The 18,823-nt window shown below is 42.9% G+C and overlaps 2 protein-coding genes and 1 long non-coding RNA gene across 8 annotated transcripts in view; 1 reads left to right on the top strand and 2 right to left on the bottom strand.

Annotated features, from left to right (window-relative positions):
• Positions 1-3,738: 3,738 nt before the first annotated feature.
• Positions 3,739-11,016, bottom strand: LOC118502164. The gene is made up of 3 exons (XR_004904859.1): positions 10,960-11,016; positions 6,663-6,745; positions 3,739-4,159 (listed from the first exon to the last, which is right to left on the bottom strand). It is a non-coding gene; the product is annotated as an uncharacterized LOC118502164 (long non-coding RNA).
• On the top strand, positions 7,897-17,520 carry C8H17orf58 (chromosome 8 C17orf58 homolog). 2 transcript variants are annotated; one of them, XM_036033484.1, is made up of 5 exons: positions 7,897-8,347; positions 8,459-8,558; positions 10,610-11,119; positions 11,367-11,558; positions 12,122-17,520. In XM_036033484.1, exons 1-5 carry the CDS (start codon positions 8,222-8,224, stop codon positions 12,310-12,312), a joined length of 1,119 nt encoding a protein of 372 aa, XP_035889377.1. In that variant the 5' UTR covers positions 7,897-8,221; the 3' UTR covers positions 12,313-17,520. The 2 variants fall into 2 exon arrangements, with proteins under 2 accessions (XP_035889377.1, XP_028377920.2); XM_028522119.2 differs by lacking the exon at positions 7,897-8,347 and having other exon boundaries at positions 8,414-8,558.
• BPTF (bromodomain PHD finger transcription factor) overlaps positions 17,085-18,823 on the bottom strand; it is a 128,209-nt gene continuing 126,470 nt past the window's right edge. For 4 of the 5 annotated variants that reach the window (XM_036033473.1, XM_036033482.1, XM_028522117.2 and 1 more), the window contains one exon: positions 17,085-17,989. In XM_036033473.1, the coding sequence (XP_035889366.1) occupies positions 17,953-17,989 (37 nt within the window). In that variant the 3' untranslated portion in view covers positions 17,085-17,952. Of the gene's footprint in view, positions 18,736-18,823 lie in introns of all 5 variants that reach the window. The other variant, XM_036033474.1, reaches the window with a different exon arrangement.

The following is an 18,823-nucleotide window of genomic DNA, read 5'->3' as shown; positions in this document are numbered from 1 at the left end:
AATGTTAAATATTTCATAATAAAAATACCTTCCCTGGTTGCCAGATGAGAGGGCACTGGGGGACTTGGTGAAAAGGCGAAGGGACTGAGAAGTGCAAATTGGCAGTTACAAAACAGTCACAGGGATGTAAAGCACAGTGTAGGGAATACAGTCAGTGATATTGTAACAACTATGTGTGAAGCCAGGTGGGTACTAGAGTTATCGGGGAGCCACTTCATAAGTTATATAATGTCTAATCACTGTTGTACACCTGAAACTAATATAATATTGAATGTCAACGGTAACTGAATAATAAAAATGATAATTAAAAATAAAACAAAAACACCCTTCCCCTTAAAAATGCTCAGAGGAAGAGCATGCCTCAAATAATGATGACAAAGAATTCTGAAGACAATATCAAGAAACAGTTAGGCACTCTCACAAAAATACAAAAGAAATGGTCCTTGTGAATCAGGAAACTTTAAGAAGTGAGTAGACCAAGACGAAAGAACAATAGGAAGAACCAAAATAAGTGTTAACTAATAATAACTCCTTGGTAGTAAATCCTTGTTGGGAGGCGCCAAGGCAGAGGTGATACTACTGAAAATGAAATCAGTGACGTAATGTGCAAAATGTCTCCTAGAATGAAAAGGAAAAAGTTAGAAATAAGAATGATTGAGAAAAGATAAAATATATAGAAGGTACAATCAGATGATCGATAATAAGAAAGTCACAATAGAATAGAAGTATTTGTCAGATTCCTAAGGTAAAAAATGGTGTGGGTGTACAAATACACAGAGGTCAATGTATCTGAAACAAAATCAAGTCTTCAGTCACTTGAAAATGGGACATTTGGCCCTGGTTGGTGTGGCTCAGTGGATTGAGTGTCAGCCTGTGAACCAAAGAGTTGCCAGTTCGATTCCTAGTCAGGTCACATGCCTGGGTTTCAGGCCAGCTCCCCAGTGGGGACCATGCATTGATGTTTCTCTCCCTCTCTTTCTCCCTCCCTTTTCGTCTCTCTGAAAATAAATAAATAAAATCTTTAAAAAGAAAATGGAACATTTGTGGTGCCCCCTACTAATGAGGAATACCAATAAAACAAGTGATGACTATGATATTATTCAACAAAGTTTGGAAAGTATTCATCACAGTGCAATAAAAAGTTATTGTAAATATTTGAAGGAAGAGGCAAATATATTATTTATAGAGTATATGATTTTTTCACTGGGACAACCCAAGGGAATCAATTGAAAACAATTTGTACTATTTTTGGATATACACAAATTAAGATATAAACAGTAAGTATGGATACACACACAAATCAGTAGCTTTACTGTATATCTAGAAAAACTGGTTAGAAAATATAAAGGGAAAAAAGATTCTTCCACATTACATTGAAAATATAAAATACCCAGAAGGTAAATTTAACAAGAAAAGTACAAAGCTTGGTTGAAGAAAATGATAATATTCCGACAGAGGGAAAAGGACACTCAAAGACTTGTAGATGTCCCATTTGCATGGACAGAAGGACAATACAGAAAAGCCATCAATTCCTTTATAATTTAATCTATACATTTAATGCAAACCCAAAGAATCCCAACAGGGTTGGGATTCCAAAATTTAGTGAAATAATTCTAAAGTTAACTTGGAAAGAAAACACTATCATACTCAAAAACAATTTTTGTAAAGAAAGATGCGTTATAACTGCACGATGATGATAACCATGCCCCACTGCGGACGCACAGGCCCGGGAATCAACAGAGGCCCCGGCACTAACAGAGCAGAGCGGCGAGTCCAGAAACAGACCAACACTTAACACTCTGTGTTGAAGGTGACGTGTCAGCATTGGGAAAGGATGGATTTATTTGCCAATTGGATTAGACAACTTCTTAGTTATTTGGGAAAAAAATAAAATTAGATTCTTACCTCATAGTACATACCAAAATAAATTCCAGATGAAATCACGATTTAACTACAAGCATAGAATAAAATAGGTGTGTATGTGTATAAGTTTGAGTTAGAGAAAGACTTTCTAAGCATGACAAAAGACACCAGGGATATCATTAAACAAGAGATTGATGGATTTTACCATGCAACATTTAAAAGTTCTATGGCCAAAAAAATAGCTAAGAAGTTAAAAATCAAACAAAATTATCTGAGGAAATATTTGCAACATACACAGGGAGGGGCAAAAGTAGGTTTACAACTGTGAGTACTTAAAACAGAGTTTATTCTTGTATTATTATTTATTAATCATTATATTGTTTTCCATACGAGCAAACTGTAGACCTACTTTTGTATAACCGACAAAGAGTTAAAATTCTTAGGCTATAAATAGCTCTTACGCTCATAAAGGAAAATATAAACATCCTAATAAATAGACAAGGAATACGAACAGGAAATTAACGAAAGAAATCCAAATGGACAATAAATCTATAAAAAAGTGTACAATATCACCAGTAATAAAAAAAAAGTGAATTAAAGAGAAATCTTTAAAAACTCTGTAGGGTAGAAGAGGTGAAGCGAGCGAGAAGCGCAGGTCGGCCGTGAGCAGGCGCCCCGGGAAGGGACGCGCCGCGCAGCACGGCCACAGGCGCGTGTGCCAGGCGGCACCTGGCTGGTCCGGGGCCACCCCGTACCTGATATAAATGTCTGACTGCTGTGTTGCACACCTGAAACCAATATAAAATCATATTAAATGTCAACTGTAATTGAAAAAAATTTTAAAGAATTTTACGTGGAAATTTAAAAAAACTCATCAGAACAGCAGGGGTATCAAATACCGATGCTTTTATATCTCGGGGTGGGTAAGTGGGCGTGACCGCAGGCTGCGCCGGCTGCCTTCGGTGTACACGGAGGAAGCACATCTGGGGCGGTGCACCAACACGTAGCAAAAATACTGAAATTTTCATATCCTTTGACTCAGCAATTGAATGTTTAGGAATGCAGTCAATAAAAATGATCATGGAATCCTATATTTATTGAAATGGAAAGATATTGACAAATCTTTAACATTTTAAATACCACATCATAAAATATATATAAAGCATGATCCCACTTTTACATAAAGTAACTATGTAACATACTTACATATACACCTATGTGTAGAAAAAAGTCCAAAAATTGATACACCAACATATTTATAGTAGCTATTTCTAGACAATAGAATTATATTTAATTTAAATTTTTTTTATTGATTGATTTTAGAGGGAGAGCGGGAAGGAGAGAGGGAGAGAGCGAGCAAGTGGGAAACATCAATTTGTTGTTCCACTTATTTATGCATTCTCTGGTTGATTCTTGTACATGCCCTCGGGGATGGGGTGGGAGGGAATCAAACCAGAAACCTTGGCATATCAGTATAATGCTCTCACCAGCTGAGCTACCTGGCCAGGGCTACATTTAATTTTTTTATTTTTTATTATCTGTAATATCTAAGTCTGGAATAAATATGTATTACTTGTATACATTTATAGAAGGATAAAAGATGTCATAAAAAGAAATGAACAGATCTGACTATATAGACTAATAACATTTCTTACTTAAGACATCAAAAATTAATAGGTCAAACCCTAGGAAACTGCGACACCACAGCCTCCCCTCCTCCAGTACTCTTTCTGGTTACTACCTCCTCCCAAGAATAACCGTTATCCTGACTTTAAAGAAAAATCCTCGCCCAATAATATATATATTGATTCTAGAGAGAAAGGGAGAAAGACAAAGATTCGCAGAACGGCAACAGAATGGGAACCTTTTGGTGTATGGGACGCCACTCCGGATAGCTGGCTACCCAGCCAGGGCCTGCCGCCCTGTCTTTTAACACCATAGATTAGTTTTGCCTATTTGTGAACTTCTACCATCATTTTTGTGTTGGACTTCTTTTACTTGATATCATCTTTAAAGATTCATCTATATTTTGCTTTTGTAATTGTAGCTCATTTATTTTCATTGCTGTGCTAGCAATGAATACGATTCATGCTTTTGCCCCTGGGAGACATTGGGCAACATCTGGAGACAGGTTGTCACACCCAGAGGCAGGATGTTGTTGTTAGTATCCAGCGGACAAGGCCAGGGGGACTGGTCAGCATCCCACAGTATGCAACGAAGAATTGTCCGCCCCAAATATCCACGGTACCTGCTTGCAGCATTCCACTGGGTCACATGATGCCTGGCCATTCCTCTGCTGATGGGAGCACAGAACGTTTTACAATAGCAAGAACTGAGGACAGCCTAAAACGTTCCCAAATTATGCTTTGTCTAAATGAGAACATGTTAGACTGTTATGAGAGTCTAACCTATACAAAGGGTTTGTGATAACATACTTTAACACTTTTAGTTAAATCAAAGCTGGATACAAAGTTGCATACACAAAACAGAAAATGGGGAGGCGCTTCTGTCGCGGTGTCCCGTGAACAACACAGGACCCGAGAGCACGCGGACGGGGCCTGTGCAGAAGTGGTGCCTGAGGAAGGGCCTGGAAGGAACGCAGTGCGAATGCACGTTGCAGAGCTTGGTGGGGGTAGGGGTGGGGGTGGGAGGGAGACAAAGTCTGTATTTTATAATTCTGTGTCTACACTTTTCTAATGTTCCAAGTTTCCCATTAGAAGAATGTTGAGTGACAGAAAAAAAAAAATAAAGAATTGAAACTCCTCAGAACCACCCAGGCGCTCACTGTTGTCTGTGGGTGAGTCGGTCCTCAGAGCATCGGGGCTCCCCAACACTTGTGCCCTCGGGGCCACTGTGCCTTCCGGGGCCTGGGTGGCCTCCCGCTCTCCTAGGTCCGTAGGTCCGTGCTTTTGTGCGAGCCCTGTCGCAGCCTGCGGTGCCTGCCCTCCTTGTGTGATGTCCAGCAAACTTGACCTGGCTTTCACCTCCTGCTGAGCACCCTCCTCTTTCTCTAACAGGCACAGCTTTTTCACATTGTACTTAGTGCTGTTCTTGAATGTCACTTCCCTCGGTGGTCTGTGAGCCACTTGAGAAGAGGATTTAGGTCCAAATATCCCAGGACCTGGCCCAGTGCCTGTGGGAATAAACGTAGGAGCTGCCTGCAAAAGTCTGAAGAACTTGGGGAGACTCAGGCCTCAGTCAAGAGGGTTCTGAAAGAAACTAGAACATGACCCTAATTTACTTGTTGGGAACCAAAGCAATTGTATTGAATGCTCCTTTTGAAGAACGATGACGACTGGTATTTCTGGCTTCTAAAACCTTGCCAGGCACATAGTGTTGAATGTTTTGATACCAGCTGGTGGCCTGCAATTCAATTCTGGCTGAACACCCCTGGAGCTAGTGCAGACCCCACTAGTTAAAGGGCTGGTCCATGCAAGCCTGCCTTCATTTCAGACCAACTGGCTGCAAATCTGGGGGTTCCCACAGTCCGCCTCAGGTGTGGTGGTTCTACACGACGACTCACAGAACTCAGGAAGGTGCTATACTTAACGTCACAGCTTTATTATGAAGGGTACAGCTCAGGATCAGCTAGGTGAAGAGACACATAGGGCAGATGTGGGGGGCGGGGGGGGGGGCAGCGACACAGCTTCCTTGTTCTCTTTCCATGGGTCAGGGTGCATCCCCCGCCCAACACATCAGTACGTTCACCAACCTGGAGCCCACTGAGTCTTCACTGGGATTTCGGTAAGCAGGCATGATGGGTCCAAGCATTCACTAGCCATCTGAGTGAACCCAATGTTCAGCCTCTCTGCCTTCCCGGAGAAGGTCCAGTTGGCTCAAAGTCTTGACCATGTAATTGCATGGTTGGTCCCAGCTCCCCTCCTGCAGCTATCAAAGGGGGCTCCGCAATCACCTCGTTAGCATAAACTCAGGTGTGGTCTGCAAAACTCAGGAATAACAAAGGCATTTCTATCAGCTGGGAAATTCCAAGGGTTTTAGAAGCTGCATGCCAGGAACCTGGTGCAAATTCTTCCTCATACAACACATAGTAGGTGCTCAAAAAGTATTTGCTAAGCAGAAAGATACACTGAAAATACCAGACAATGGCAGGAAAGAGGAAGGCAGTTCGGCTCTTGGATTCCACCACCTGACACGTGTACCCATGACACGTATACCTGTTATGGAGGCAGACTCGTTAGGCTGGGAGAAGCCAATGCCCGTCAACATTCCGATCAGATGACGAACTCCTTGTGCTCTGGTTTACATTACCAAGCACCATGATGATAATTCTGCTTCCCATGTGACTTGTTTGTAGGAAGAGGATGCTAGCCAGGCCGACGCGAGCGTGCACATCTGCCAGAGTTGATTTCTTGTTGTGAATGAATAAAGTGGCACTCCAGCTTACACAGGGCGCTTTCTGCCTCGTGGGGTTTGGAACCTGCCAGCCAGATGTTGCCCAAGCCGGGACCCTGGCAAGTTCTGCCAGGCTGATGCCACCCAGGAAGCCTCTAGGAGTCCGTGGGAGCCACCCAGTGGGTCCCAGCCTCTGTATTTCAGGGAGTGGGCTTCGGGGCATTCACAACATTCCTGCAGCAGAAGAGTTTCGGGAGCACCCCAATTTGGATCTGGGTGACTTGAATATCATGTCCAGCAGGTTTTTCTGAGATGCACTTGTAACTGAGAAAGCTTAAGCCTAATCGATTTTATTCCACTTGACTTAAAGAAAGAGCATGTGAAAGAAAGGGACCTGAGGACATCGACAAAATGGGCCCCAAAAGCACAAATTTCACAATATTGACCTGGTCCTGGCTAGAGGCTGGAGACACTGACTGGTGTATTCAGGCCCTGCGGTGACTGGAGAGATTTAGTCCTCTTCTGAAATCTGAATAAGAAGGATTAGCTTACCTTCAGCTGTAATTCAATCTAGTGCTCAAAATACAACCTTCTGATTAATAATTAGACCTCCGAATCACCTTCATCATAGCCTCTCCATTGCATATTAGTAGATAACACTCTGGTTTATACATCTGTTTTTTATGAGTTTGGTTAACATGAGTCAATCCCATGAATCTGATCCATTGACATACTCTGGGTTTCAAGCTGAGGAAAGTGGAGAACCAGACTACCGAACAAAGAGACCCCGTCCAACGTACTGTCAGCCTGTGACTAGACAGACAGCTCCTCACTGGGGGACATATTCCCTCACTGTGTCCTTCAGGTCACCATGTTCCTAACTCAGGAATCTTTCTACAATGTCCCTGAATGATGTTCTCTTTGGAGGACCCCGATGGCCAGGAGCTCACTGTCGCCAGCATTCAAAGCAGTGTGATGTCTTGGAGATCTTGGTTGTTTTACTATTCTTTCTTGAATTCATAACCTTGACCTACCAGTTCTTTCACAAAACACAGCAAATGTTCCTGTGTGTCTAGGCTGCCTAGCTTCAGTTCCTTCAAAGTAACTTGAAAATGGTGGAGTCCAGTGTCTTCACCACCCCATTGTTCTCCTTCTAACTTTCCAGGATCTTTCTGGGAAACATGATCCCCCCAGAATCTGGTCTACCCACTATTATTTTTGAGACGTAAAATATTAGTGCAGCAAAAGTTTGTTATTTCATTTAGCTGCTGCACCTCACTGTTGGCCGGAACACAAGATAAAACACCCTCGTCTCCTCTCCATGCGCCTCCCCTTCCTTTTGGACTTGAAGCTGTCGAAACGAGATGCACGTCAGGAAGGCTGTGGGTTTGCTATGTCGAGCTTATTTCTGCCCTTGATGAATACTGTTTCTGTTTACTCTGAGGAGGAGGGTCCTTAGCTTGGGACCAATATACAGGGCTGTTTCCAGAATTCAGACCTAAGCAGTGAATGACTTTTTCTTAGAAAGAATAAACACCTTTCTCCAGGAGATGAGCCATCACTAGAGACCTGGGAAGGTGTTTGATAAATCCTACCAACTAGATAGCAGTTTCAGTGGGGGGAGCAGGGAAGGAAAGGAAGAAGAAAAGCTATTTTGCTGATGGATTTTCTTTTCTTCTGGTTCTAGAATATAAAAATTGGATATATAGTAAAATTGCTTAACCAAACCTAGGATGTGGCGACTTGTTTCTCTTGGAATCCCTGACACATTCTGGGACGAACTGTCTGTCATCTGAGATCCCCTCCTTGCCACAAGCCCAAGCTGTGTGGAGCACTAATTAGCCTATTTATTGTATACTTAATCCAGGGAAAACTTCCTGCCAGTTCCTTCTCCCCACAGTGTCCCTCAGCCGCTTGACATCCTTATTCTCTCCACTTGACACCCCATCCTCTCCTCCTCCCAGCCTGGCCCGCAAAACCACAGGGATTTAAAGTTTAGTGTTTGATGTTATCATTGCCCAGAGACCGCGGGACACGCATTCGCAGGGACAACTCGGGGAGGCCACGTGCTGTCCCCCTTAGGGAGTGGGAGAAATCCCTGCGGCTCCACGTTGTTCCAATGGCTTGTCCAGTGAGTGATTCCCGTTTCCCCAAAGGCTGCCCCTCATTAGCATGAAGGGGGTGGGGGTGTGGAGAAGGGGTGGGGGGAGAGAAACAGCAAAAAGCCCTGGCTCAGTTTTAGAGCCTGTTAACCTTGTCTACCAAAATGACAGCTAGAGCTTTCTGGCTCCTCTGTTTGATCATTGGATCATCTCCGGAATCCCCAGTGGCAGAGAGAAAAGGTAAGATCGATGACACGCTGAGCCCTGAGAGAGGGGCTGGGATGCGGTGGGGGGCGCGATGAAGGGCGGGACGAGAAAGGGGTCAAAGTGTGCAAGAGAGGAGACTCCGGGTCCGCGTTCATGTTCGCAGGGAGCAAAATGTGTCCCCCAAATTTTGTGTGTCTTGGCAGCCTTTTCGGAGAGAAGCCAGTTCAGCTACTGAAATGATCTCGAGTGAGCCGGGCAGGCTGGAGAAAACTTTGCATGTTAAGTAGCTGCTCCATCACAGAGCAGGGAAAGTGTCAGAAGGGCGCCTTTTGGGAACCTGGCTGGCCGGGCTGGCTGGACGGGGCGGTGGTGGGCGCCCCCGAGGAGCGCGGAGTCAGTCCGCCCGTCACCGGGCTCCGACCTTCCTCCCCTCTCCCTGCAGCCCCAGCGAATGGCTCTGTGACACCTGAGTCTTTCAAACACACAATTTCATGCATGAAATGAAAATAAGTTACTGAGGGAATGCAGAAATAAGGGATTTTCTGTGGGGAGGTGTTTTTGTTTTGCTTTTTGGGGGATGTTTTTGTTCGACTCACTATCTCTGGGAAAATAGCTTCCGCACCTCACAGGGCAATTTACTTTGGGTTATTTTTCCACATGGAAATTGAATGCCTTCAGTGGCATTTAACCCAAATATCGGACAATCTTTCCCATGACAACAGATGGCGATATCAATGGGGAAGCGGCGGTGAGGTCAACAGTTGACTGTCAGGAATTGGATGTCCACCAGCACTTTATTCAGCTGTGTATGGGACAACGTTGGCCACGATGAGTCAGAATCAACCTCTTTGCAAAAACATGAACTATAACCAGCTATTACTGCTGGGTGAAAGCTGATTTTAAAGGAGATTGTCAATTTGGCAAGATAAATCACTTTAAATGAAGTGTTTTAAAAGGCTGCAAATGGGCAGACCAAGCTCTTCAATGCAAGAGGAGAGAAATGCCGAAAACCAGCCGTTAAAACAACAGAAAGAAAAATACAGACATGTTCTTGTGCCGGTTGGAGGGCACTGGGACCAGGCAAAAGGGGAGCCGGCGTTGTGTAACTGGTCATGGAAAGTGCCCAGCTTTGGAGCTGGCGGGTGTGCTCACCAACCTGTCTGTGCCCCTCGGGGAAATGATTAGTAATTTAAAAAACTTGTTTGCATGCCATACCATTTAGGAATTTTTCCTCCATCATCAAAAGGAGGAACATTATAAGCGATGTGTGTGCTTTTATACTTAACCAGAGGCCTCTGCCTCCCAGCCAGGCTTTAAAAATCTTTCTTAGCTCTGGTTCACCAGTAAGTGGTGTCCAAGAAGCCAGATAAAAATCCACTCACAAATGCCCGGTTCTGCAGAGACCAAGATGACAGTGTAAACATGGATGGGAAAACCAAATAGTTCTGTTGTCAGGGGCGCTTAAACAATTAGGAGAACCTGTAATATGAGACCTCTCCCCCTGGGGTTTGCTCTAGGTACTTTCTCAACAAACTGTACACAGCAAAAAGGCGGATGTTTATACATATATATATATTTTCCCATGTGTGCCTGTGTGTGTCTATATATATATATATATATATATGAATGCAAGGGCAGAAGGAGTTTGTTCTCCAACCAGAGTAGTCAGCTATGTTTAGTCCTAGAGCAGAGGGTTGTAATTTTAAAAGCTATAGATTTAGAAAGGTTCCTTAACAAATGCTCCCACGTGGGGAGAAAGTTTTGCTTAGTTGGCCTCATTCTTAGAGGGCAAGACCCTCACCGCCGTCTTCCTTTGAGGCCTAAGAAACGGACCAGAAGCTGAAGCTCCCCTCGGCAGACCACAGGGGCGCATTCCTCTCCCCCCTGCGCTCTCTTTCCCTCACTTCCAGGTCTCCTGGCTTCCCCAGCTCTCCTCTCGCAGGTGACTGCTAAATTTGCATTGTCCCGCGTCGCCCCCACCCTCCCAGGGCCCAGTCTTCTTTCTCCCCGTCAGCCTCGTCTCAACTGCTCTGCCCGCGTCCCTCCCTCTCAGCCTCCCGGCCTCTCCTCTTCCTTCCCTACAGCCTCGCCGCCCCAGAGCAGAAACCCCGACCCCAGCAGCGGTCCGAGCGCGGAGGAGACACCGGGGCCACGGCCGCAGTCGGTACCCGATGCCGCTCCTCCCGCCTGGTCGGACCCGAGGCGCCGGAAGCCTCCGCCACCCGCCGAGAACCGCGCTGGCTTCCGGGAGGCCCCGCGCGCGCCCGCCGGCCCGCCGAGCCCGCGCCTCCCGCAGGCCGAGAACCGCGCGTCTCCGCGCCGGGTGCCCGCGCTGGAGGACACCCCGCAGCGCCCGCGCACCCGGGCCCTGCGCCTCCCAGCCGCGCGCCCCCTTGGGCGCGCCTACGCCGACGCCCCCTCTAACCCGGCTCACCCCAACCGGCCGCGCGCCGCCGCGCCGCCTTCGGGACCGGCGCCGTCGCCTTCGCGAGTTCGCCCGTCTCAGCGGAACACGGAGCCGGGCGCTGAGTCCTGTGTGCACGCCTGCGGGGCGGACCTGGACGAGCGCGAGTCCTACTGCACGAGCGAATTCGGTGAGCCCTGCCACACAGCTCCTCCCGGGCCCGGGGTGCAGAGCCCAGGCCACCCGGCGAGCCCTTCCGAGCCCAGAGCGCGCTGGCTGTGCACGCGGACACCCTAAGCCACACCCTAGAGAAACCTACTCGGTCCTGCAGGCCCCCGACTCGTGTGAACTATGTCGTGATTTGTTAAAAACGCACTGGGGGAAAAAAGGAAGTGAGAGTTATGCATATGTCCAAACTCTTTGTGTTTTGAAAGCAGCAGTGAACGGAATCGTGCATGATGTGGACGTGCTTGGCCCAGGGATCCAGCTGGTGACTCTGCTGGTGGACCGGGACGGGTTGTACAAGATGAACCGCCTGTACACCACTCCGGACGGGTTTTTCTTCCGAGTCCACATCTTAGCCGTAGACTCCTCCAGTTGCAATAAGACATGTCCAGAATTTAAACCTGGTATTGAAAGTGATCTGACCACTTGTCATATGTATTGTCACCGTTTGTAATTTGGGTGCCACAGCTTGGTCCCAATTGGACACCCCAGCACCTTTAGGGGGAAGGGTATTCCAAAAGCAATAGAATTTAGACGACAGGTATTATTTTGGCCACTGTGATTTAAGCTCCATCAATCCCCCACCCTCCTCTCTTCCTGTTAGGTGGGGAACAGCACAGATTGGCACAAAGCAGGCACTCAGTAAATATTCACTGTCAAATTGAGTGCATGATGTAACGCAAAATTTCAGAAGAGGTGCATAAGGGGCTTCCTATCAACTTAGTTTAGAAAAGTCTTTTTTTCGGGGGTGGGGCACGGCTTCCCTCTCTCGTTATGCTGTTTACAGGCTGATTACCGGTAAGGTCACTACTAGGCAGTTTTCATGTGTTTGACAGTTAAATGTCCGAGATTCAAAATAAGATTCAAACTTAGGCGTTTCTTAAAGATCTTACATTTTCTTATTGTTTCATGACATTTAAAAGATACTGTGGATTTATACTTTGGGTTTTTTTTTTTTTTTTCCCAGGCAGCAGGTATATTGTGATGGGCCACATCTACCATAAGAGACGGCAGCTCCCTGCAGCTCTGCTCCAGATCCTCAGAGGGCGCCTCCGGCCAGGAGATGGGCTGCTTCTAAGCAGCAGCAGCTATGTGAAAAGGTTTAACCGAAAGAGGGATGTGCAAGTTCAAAGTGCAGTTCACACCCAGTGCATTTGAATTTACCAGCCTGACATTCCTGGTTCATGAGACTTGGAATTGATCAACAAGCCAGGAAAGGTCTAGCTTCATGTAATGGGATCTTCCTTTAGAATAGGGCACACTGCTCCTTATATGAACTAGTTGCCTACTTCCAACTTCAGCAGCGAAGCTGTCACCTTATTTACAAAATGCTTTTTCAATGATATGCTTCCGGGTTCAGGGCAAAGCTGTTCAACCAGTACCAGTTATGCATACATATCTACTGACCTGTCCCATTAACAGATCACTGCTTCATGCTGGTTATTTTTAATTATTTTAATTTAAATACATTCTCAGTAGAAAGAGTTCACAAAAAAAACAGTTCCTTGATTTTATATACAACTTTGAATAGTTTGTATCATGTATCAAACCAAATTTTATACCTAAACCATCACATTTCAAGTTCTGTATATAACAGTAAGTGCACTAGTCAGACATGTATGATGGCAGACAGACCAAACAAATGGGTCGGAGCCGAACACAAGTTATAAAGTTTTACACTTAAAGAATACTAACAGGCTTCATTCAAGCAAAATATTATTCAAACAAGTGTTTCTGATGTACCAAAGTGTCAGATAGTTTATTTTCATGCCTCCCTGCTCCTAAAAACATGTTTTGTGTGAACTGGCAGCTGTCCCAATGCTACACAGATTCTGGGTGTATCTGATGTCATTTTTTTTTTAATTAAGACCAAGTATCACGTTGGTGTTTGTAAAGCAGTAAACCTTGCTCTGAAATCAGATCTTGGATGCACCTGGGTTTTTTTTTTTAGCCTCACCAAGCCCTGAAGGTTTGGGAGAAAGTATCTCTCAAACCTGTTTCACAAACCCTGGAACCAATACTCAACGACAGCTTGCAAGCATGGGAATTTTAAACTCTCCAGTTGGGTTAAAAAAGGTTTACTCACTCACTGAACTTGGGACTGATTTTGTACTTGAGTTCACAAAGATATTAACACTCTTTTTTACAGAAGACCAAGCTGTACTGCAGTTCATTTGAAACACTGAATAGACATCCATAACCCATGGTTGAAGATGACGGCCTAAAGATAAAAAGGAACCGCACTAAAGACAGCCTATTTGGTCTTAAAGTAAATGGACTCAGTGAGCTCAGGAAGTATCTTTAGTCTAGTGGCAGTCTTTACTGGATACGTGGCACTATAAGACACCAGGGCAGGACACTAGAGACACCTCTTGAGGAAACAGCCTAAGACAGAATATCTGAGTGTAATGGGAGATACCGTTACCGTATTTGTCTCAAGAGTCGAGGTCCTGACTATTATTCTGGGGTGAAAGCATTACTAAAGACACTTTGAAGAGAATTTTCCAAAACTGAGTGTTGCTCAAACCTATTTAAAAAATCATACTAGAATTGCTTCTTGGGAATCAACTACACGATTACACCAACTACTGGCAGTAGAGTATACAGCGAAGGAAGAGCTTCTGGATTGTAGTTTTAGGATAAAAATTAAACTCAGACATAAGTAGTAGCAGTCACAAAAGTCAAAGCCGAATTTTTAAATGTCACCAGGCCACATGGTGATCTTGAGAAACACAGTGGGGAAAAGGACAGAATGGCCAAAGAGATCAATCATTGGTCGGATGGTCAGGTGTTAGAACATAGTTACAAACAGGTCTGGTTGAGAAGAGGAGAAAACATCACTTGTACATAGCCCACAAGTCAGAGTTTGATTAGACTGACCTGGAACACCCGTTTCTGAGTAGTTTGGGAAACACACAAAATCTGCTGGAATGGTGTGATCTCCGTGATGCCGAAAGGCCAGTTAGCATGTACAGCTGGGCAAACACTAGCAGATCAGCTTTTTAGAAACTTCCTCTTAAAATTAAGGCCATTGTGTAAGACCAGGTTTGCAATGAGAGGTGAGGCTCAAATGGGTTAGAGCAATGGCGGACGTGAGGATAGGCCCAGGAACAGTGAAAAGACTGGGATTCTCCTTAGCAGTCGAGGTGAGAAAGAATCTCCTTTTCAATATTCAGTCAGTGCTTTGGATAAATCTTTAATTTTATGGAAAACCTCAATTAGATTCAATTAGCAAGTTCCTAACCCTTTTATCTTATTGGTAAGATTTTTTCTTACGCATGTGGATTTGTGCTCCCAGGACTAAGAAAGGACTGCGTGCACACGTAATAGTTCCTCATCAATGAAATACTCCAGTGCCTTCAAGAGTAACTCATTAGCATCCCTCTGAATTAAGCTGCTAGTATTCAAGGACAAAAAGTACTTTTTATTTTGGCAGTATCTTTTATATCTATATGCACATTTTTTAGGGAGTACTAGCTTTTTACTGTCAAAAAATCACTCAGCACCATTTATATTTCTCTTAAAATCATTAAGGTTTATCAAACATGTACATGCAACAGACCCGACACCTATAATGCACAACTTCAACTTCAGGAACAGGACTCTATCATTTAAAAAAATACAGCCTATTTCTTCAGTTGCATTTGGTCCTAATTGCATCACATCAGGTATGATCTTTTTTGGTCTCTGACTCTAAGTATCTAGAAGGATCTCAGAATATTTCAAATTATTAAAAATACTCTTCACAGGGTCTGTCCAAGTACTTGTAAGACATCACTTTGCCCCGATATGCCCCCCAGTCTCATTTGAAGGACTACAAATGTGGGACTTCAAGGGAACAGCCTCAGTTACCAAAGGGAGAGTTCTGCCGTGGTCACGGAGCTCTTGTCTAGCTCAGTCTGTAAGTGTGCAGACTGACAAGGCCGGGCTGACTCATTACTATCAGATACACAGAAAGATGCAGGGAACCTGCCTAACAGAAAGGAACAGGGAAAGAACTTTTACTTGCAGATTCTGGGAAGGTGGATTACAAACAACAAATGTCTGTGTCTCTAGGAAACACTCCCGACTACTTGAAATATAAAAAGGTAGTTGTTTCACTTTAAAAAATATCTCTGAAAGTTCACAACTTTTTAAAATCTACCTACTGTAGGACATTAACTAAAATCAAATCCCACAGATTGGGATAGGAAAAAAGCCTTACCAATATTATGAAAATACTTTTTATGAAATAGCTTCAATTGTGAATTTGGCAGATGAAACATAACAAGCATTGAAAATGCCTTCAGACAAGGAAATCTATTGATGTAAATTTAAATACATTTTCAAGCCCAACAACTGGGTAGAAAAACCCTAACAGTATCACAAATGTACATTCCGCTACTTGGATTATTGAAAGCCAAAGAGCTGTCATATGTGTATCTCACTGAATAGCAGAAGTTTGTCAAAGAATACTCATAAGAAAGCTGCTTTTGAAACTCTGTATGGGTTATAAGAAATGTTTTTCAAAAATTACCTTTGGAAGACTAAAGCTCTATAGTTGATAAAACTATAAAATGTTTATGTATTTATATGGTGGTAGAAATTGCAAAAGGCTTTATAATATTAAATATGCTATGAAATTAACATCTTCCTGGTCAGAGGAGTCCCATAAAATCTACCTTTTTTGTACAATTTGGCAATGCCAACAGCTACAGAAAATATATCAACCAACCAACCACTGTTTCATTAGAAACTGCACCAAATCCAATGTCAAAAACATTACTTTATTTTTCTAGGATGAAATGTCCTTTTACGTACAAAAAGAATTGCTGTTTAGAATTTGCCACAATCTGTTAGAAACATAGCAATCTATTGCCTACAGGTAGGAAAGTTCTTGCCGCAACGAGTTTTAAATGATCAAGTCCATATATATCTGTATCTATGAATAAATAGCACAGAAATATTGTGATGTGATGAGATGCAGAATAACTTTATAATTCATTAAAATGTAGGGTTCTGGCATTGGCACAGTGCATACAATATGAAACATTTTCAAAAGTAAAAGGACAAAATAACCTATATTTTGGTTACCTTCATGTTAATATTTTAAGCAAAAACGGTTTCCACACCGAGCATTTAGTCTCTTTAAGCTTGTAAGCAAAGGTTTAAGTGACATGTTTATGTACAAAAAGGAATGGGCTTCATCAGATAAAATTAACCCAGAAGAACCTGTACACCTGAGCCTGTAATAAGAAAGAACTGGGAACTGTAGCAACATCTTTCTTTTAAGAAACTACGGTCTGGGAAAGGTTCTGCATAACAGGATGATATTAAACAGAAGGAAACTTTTTAAAAACATTAATTTCAGAATTTGCTGGGACAAAGCTAACATGAATTAGTGCAAAATCTAGTAAAATTTTTGCAAAGCTGCATAAACCAACCACGATAGATCTTCTAGAAGCTATTATTACAATGCCGTAATACAAGTGTAATGTCAGAACACTGAAAGGAAAAACATGCAAACATCCCTCCTCTGTTGTTTCCATTTCTCCCCCTACTGCTTGTGTGTGTGTGTGTGTGTGTGTGTGATGGGGGGTGGGAAGAACCAAACAACAAAACTTAACCAGCAAAAAATACAAAGATGATGTTACCTAAAAAAATGCCCCCCACAAGATACAAGTGGCTGTCTGTGGTTGCCTGGCATCACACAGTGCACCAAAGAAGGCAATGTGCGCCATCACACCCGTCATACCCCCTTTCCTGTCGGTGCGCTCGGTGATGCAGCCGGACTTGACGACAGGGGGCTGGGAATGACGAAATGCAGGGCCCCTGCTACCCTGGACACACCCAGGGGCAGTAGACGCGTCTGCCTTTCATGGACCTCGCAGCCCTCCCTTTCCCCTCAAAGGCTTATAGGTAATCATTAGCGCACATTCAAAGACACCATCTGTGGGAGAAAAGTGATCTCCATTTATTTTTGTTTCATATACATCCATAGTTGAATTTTAATACAAAAAGAAAAAATTAGAATCTGACAAATGTTTACAAACAAGATACCTTCAAATAGATTTTACTCATTTTTAGCCTGGTGCAGAGTAAATGACAAATTATACTGTTATATTCAAGGCAACAGAGTCTGTAGTCCAGGACTGCCTAGCCCAACCTTTCTGCAAGCTTCACTTTTATCTACCATGAATGAGAAACTCATTGTTGATTCCCAGGTGTGTGTGTGCACATGTGTACATAGCAGCTCCTTTCATAGAAAGAAAAGACATCTAGAGGTCGTCGTGTACTTTTATCTATAGGAATCATGATAAGATACAGAATGGATTACATGTAACTGGGGCTGGATTTTATAAGAAAAAATAATTAGCTGACAAATGAGGGCAGCAATAAAAAAGCGTCTTTTTTGCAACAATAAATAAATACAGTCAAAAGTTTTCTGTGAGACTCTAAACCAGCTTCTTCACTGAAGAGCAGACGTGGCATTTCCATGGAGTTATACTTGACCCCATATTAATCTTTTTTTCTTGCTTTCTTTTTTCTTTTTTTTTTCAATAAAATTTTCCCGCTTCTGCCACAATAGTAAAAACCATTTGATCTTGACAAGATAATGGTGTCGTTGACTTCACTTTTCCCTTGTCCGTTGGACAAAATTGGTCAAGAATAAAACTGGACTGCTATGACCAATAAAAACGAAGTTTAGGTCAAGTCTCGTCAGGATAACCTGACTAAAAACATCTGGCTCCTTAATTTAAAATAGTTCAGACAACCAGATTCTTCCTGTGTTTTATGCTTAGGTTAACACGCTGAACTTTAAGAAGCTGTAGACTGCAGTTTGTTGTTATGAGACCTACAGAATATAGAAAACAGGGAACAATTAAGCACCCTTCATTTTTGAAAACAATGATGCTTTATGTGGACGCCAAGGTCAATCTAGGGGAAGCAGCCAAGTTCCTTCATTTACCCTTGGTGAGCAAATGTATGAGAACAAATAAGAAATTTCTAACCTTAATATTAAAAATGTTCACTGTACATTAAACATGAAAATTCACTGAAAAAAGCCAATGTTAAAAAATATATATGTAAAATAAAGATTAGATTTTTAGCCAAAGGGACAAATAGAGACATTTACCAAAGCCTCACCACTGTGGTAAAAGGTGTTGGTGTGTGTGTGCACGCATATGCTTATTTACATTGATTTGGGGAATGTGAAGGAAAAATGTTAGAAGAGAAATAACAATATTAAAATCACATTTTTTCTACTAAACTCCAGAAAGTCTCCTTTCTAGTTTCACAGTTTTATTCACAACTTTTGTTAGTAAATCAAATTACTGTACAGTTACCAAGACTAAGTCAACGTACGTTCTACTGCAATAGTGTATATAAATACAGCATCTCAAGAGTTTACAATCTTAAATACATTGTTCAACATGGCTGCTGGAATAAATTGTTACATCTTTTTTAACATTAAAAAATATTAACTAGTCTGAACTTGGGGGGCAATTTTGAATTAGGTAATCACGTAGTATAATAAAAGAGTGACCCCAACATCCAGTTCTGATTCCAGTTAAAAATTCAGACTAAAGATATCACAATCTGTAAGAAAAGAAAGAACATGGATGGTATAAATGATGAATTATAACAAAGTAATGAAAATAATTTACAAACAATGAAAATAATTTGG

Source organism: Phyllostomus discolor, chromosome 8, assembly GCF_004126475.2.
Source record: "Phyllostomus discolor isolate MPI-MPIP mPhyDis1 chromosome 8, mPhyDis1.pri.v3, whole genome shotgun sequence".
NCBI lineage: Eukaryota > Metazoa > Chordata > Mammalia > Chiroptera > Phyllostomidae > Phyllostomus > Phyllostomus discolor.
Note: the sequence above shows the minus strand (reverse complement) of the source record. Positions and strands in the feature narration are given on the sequence as shown.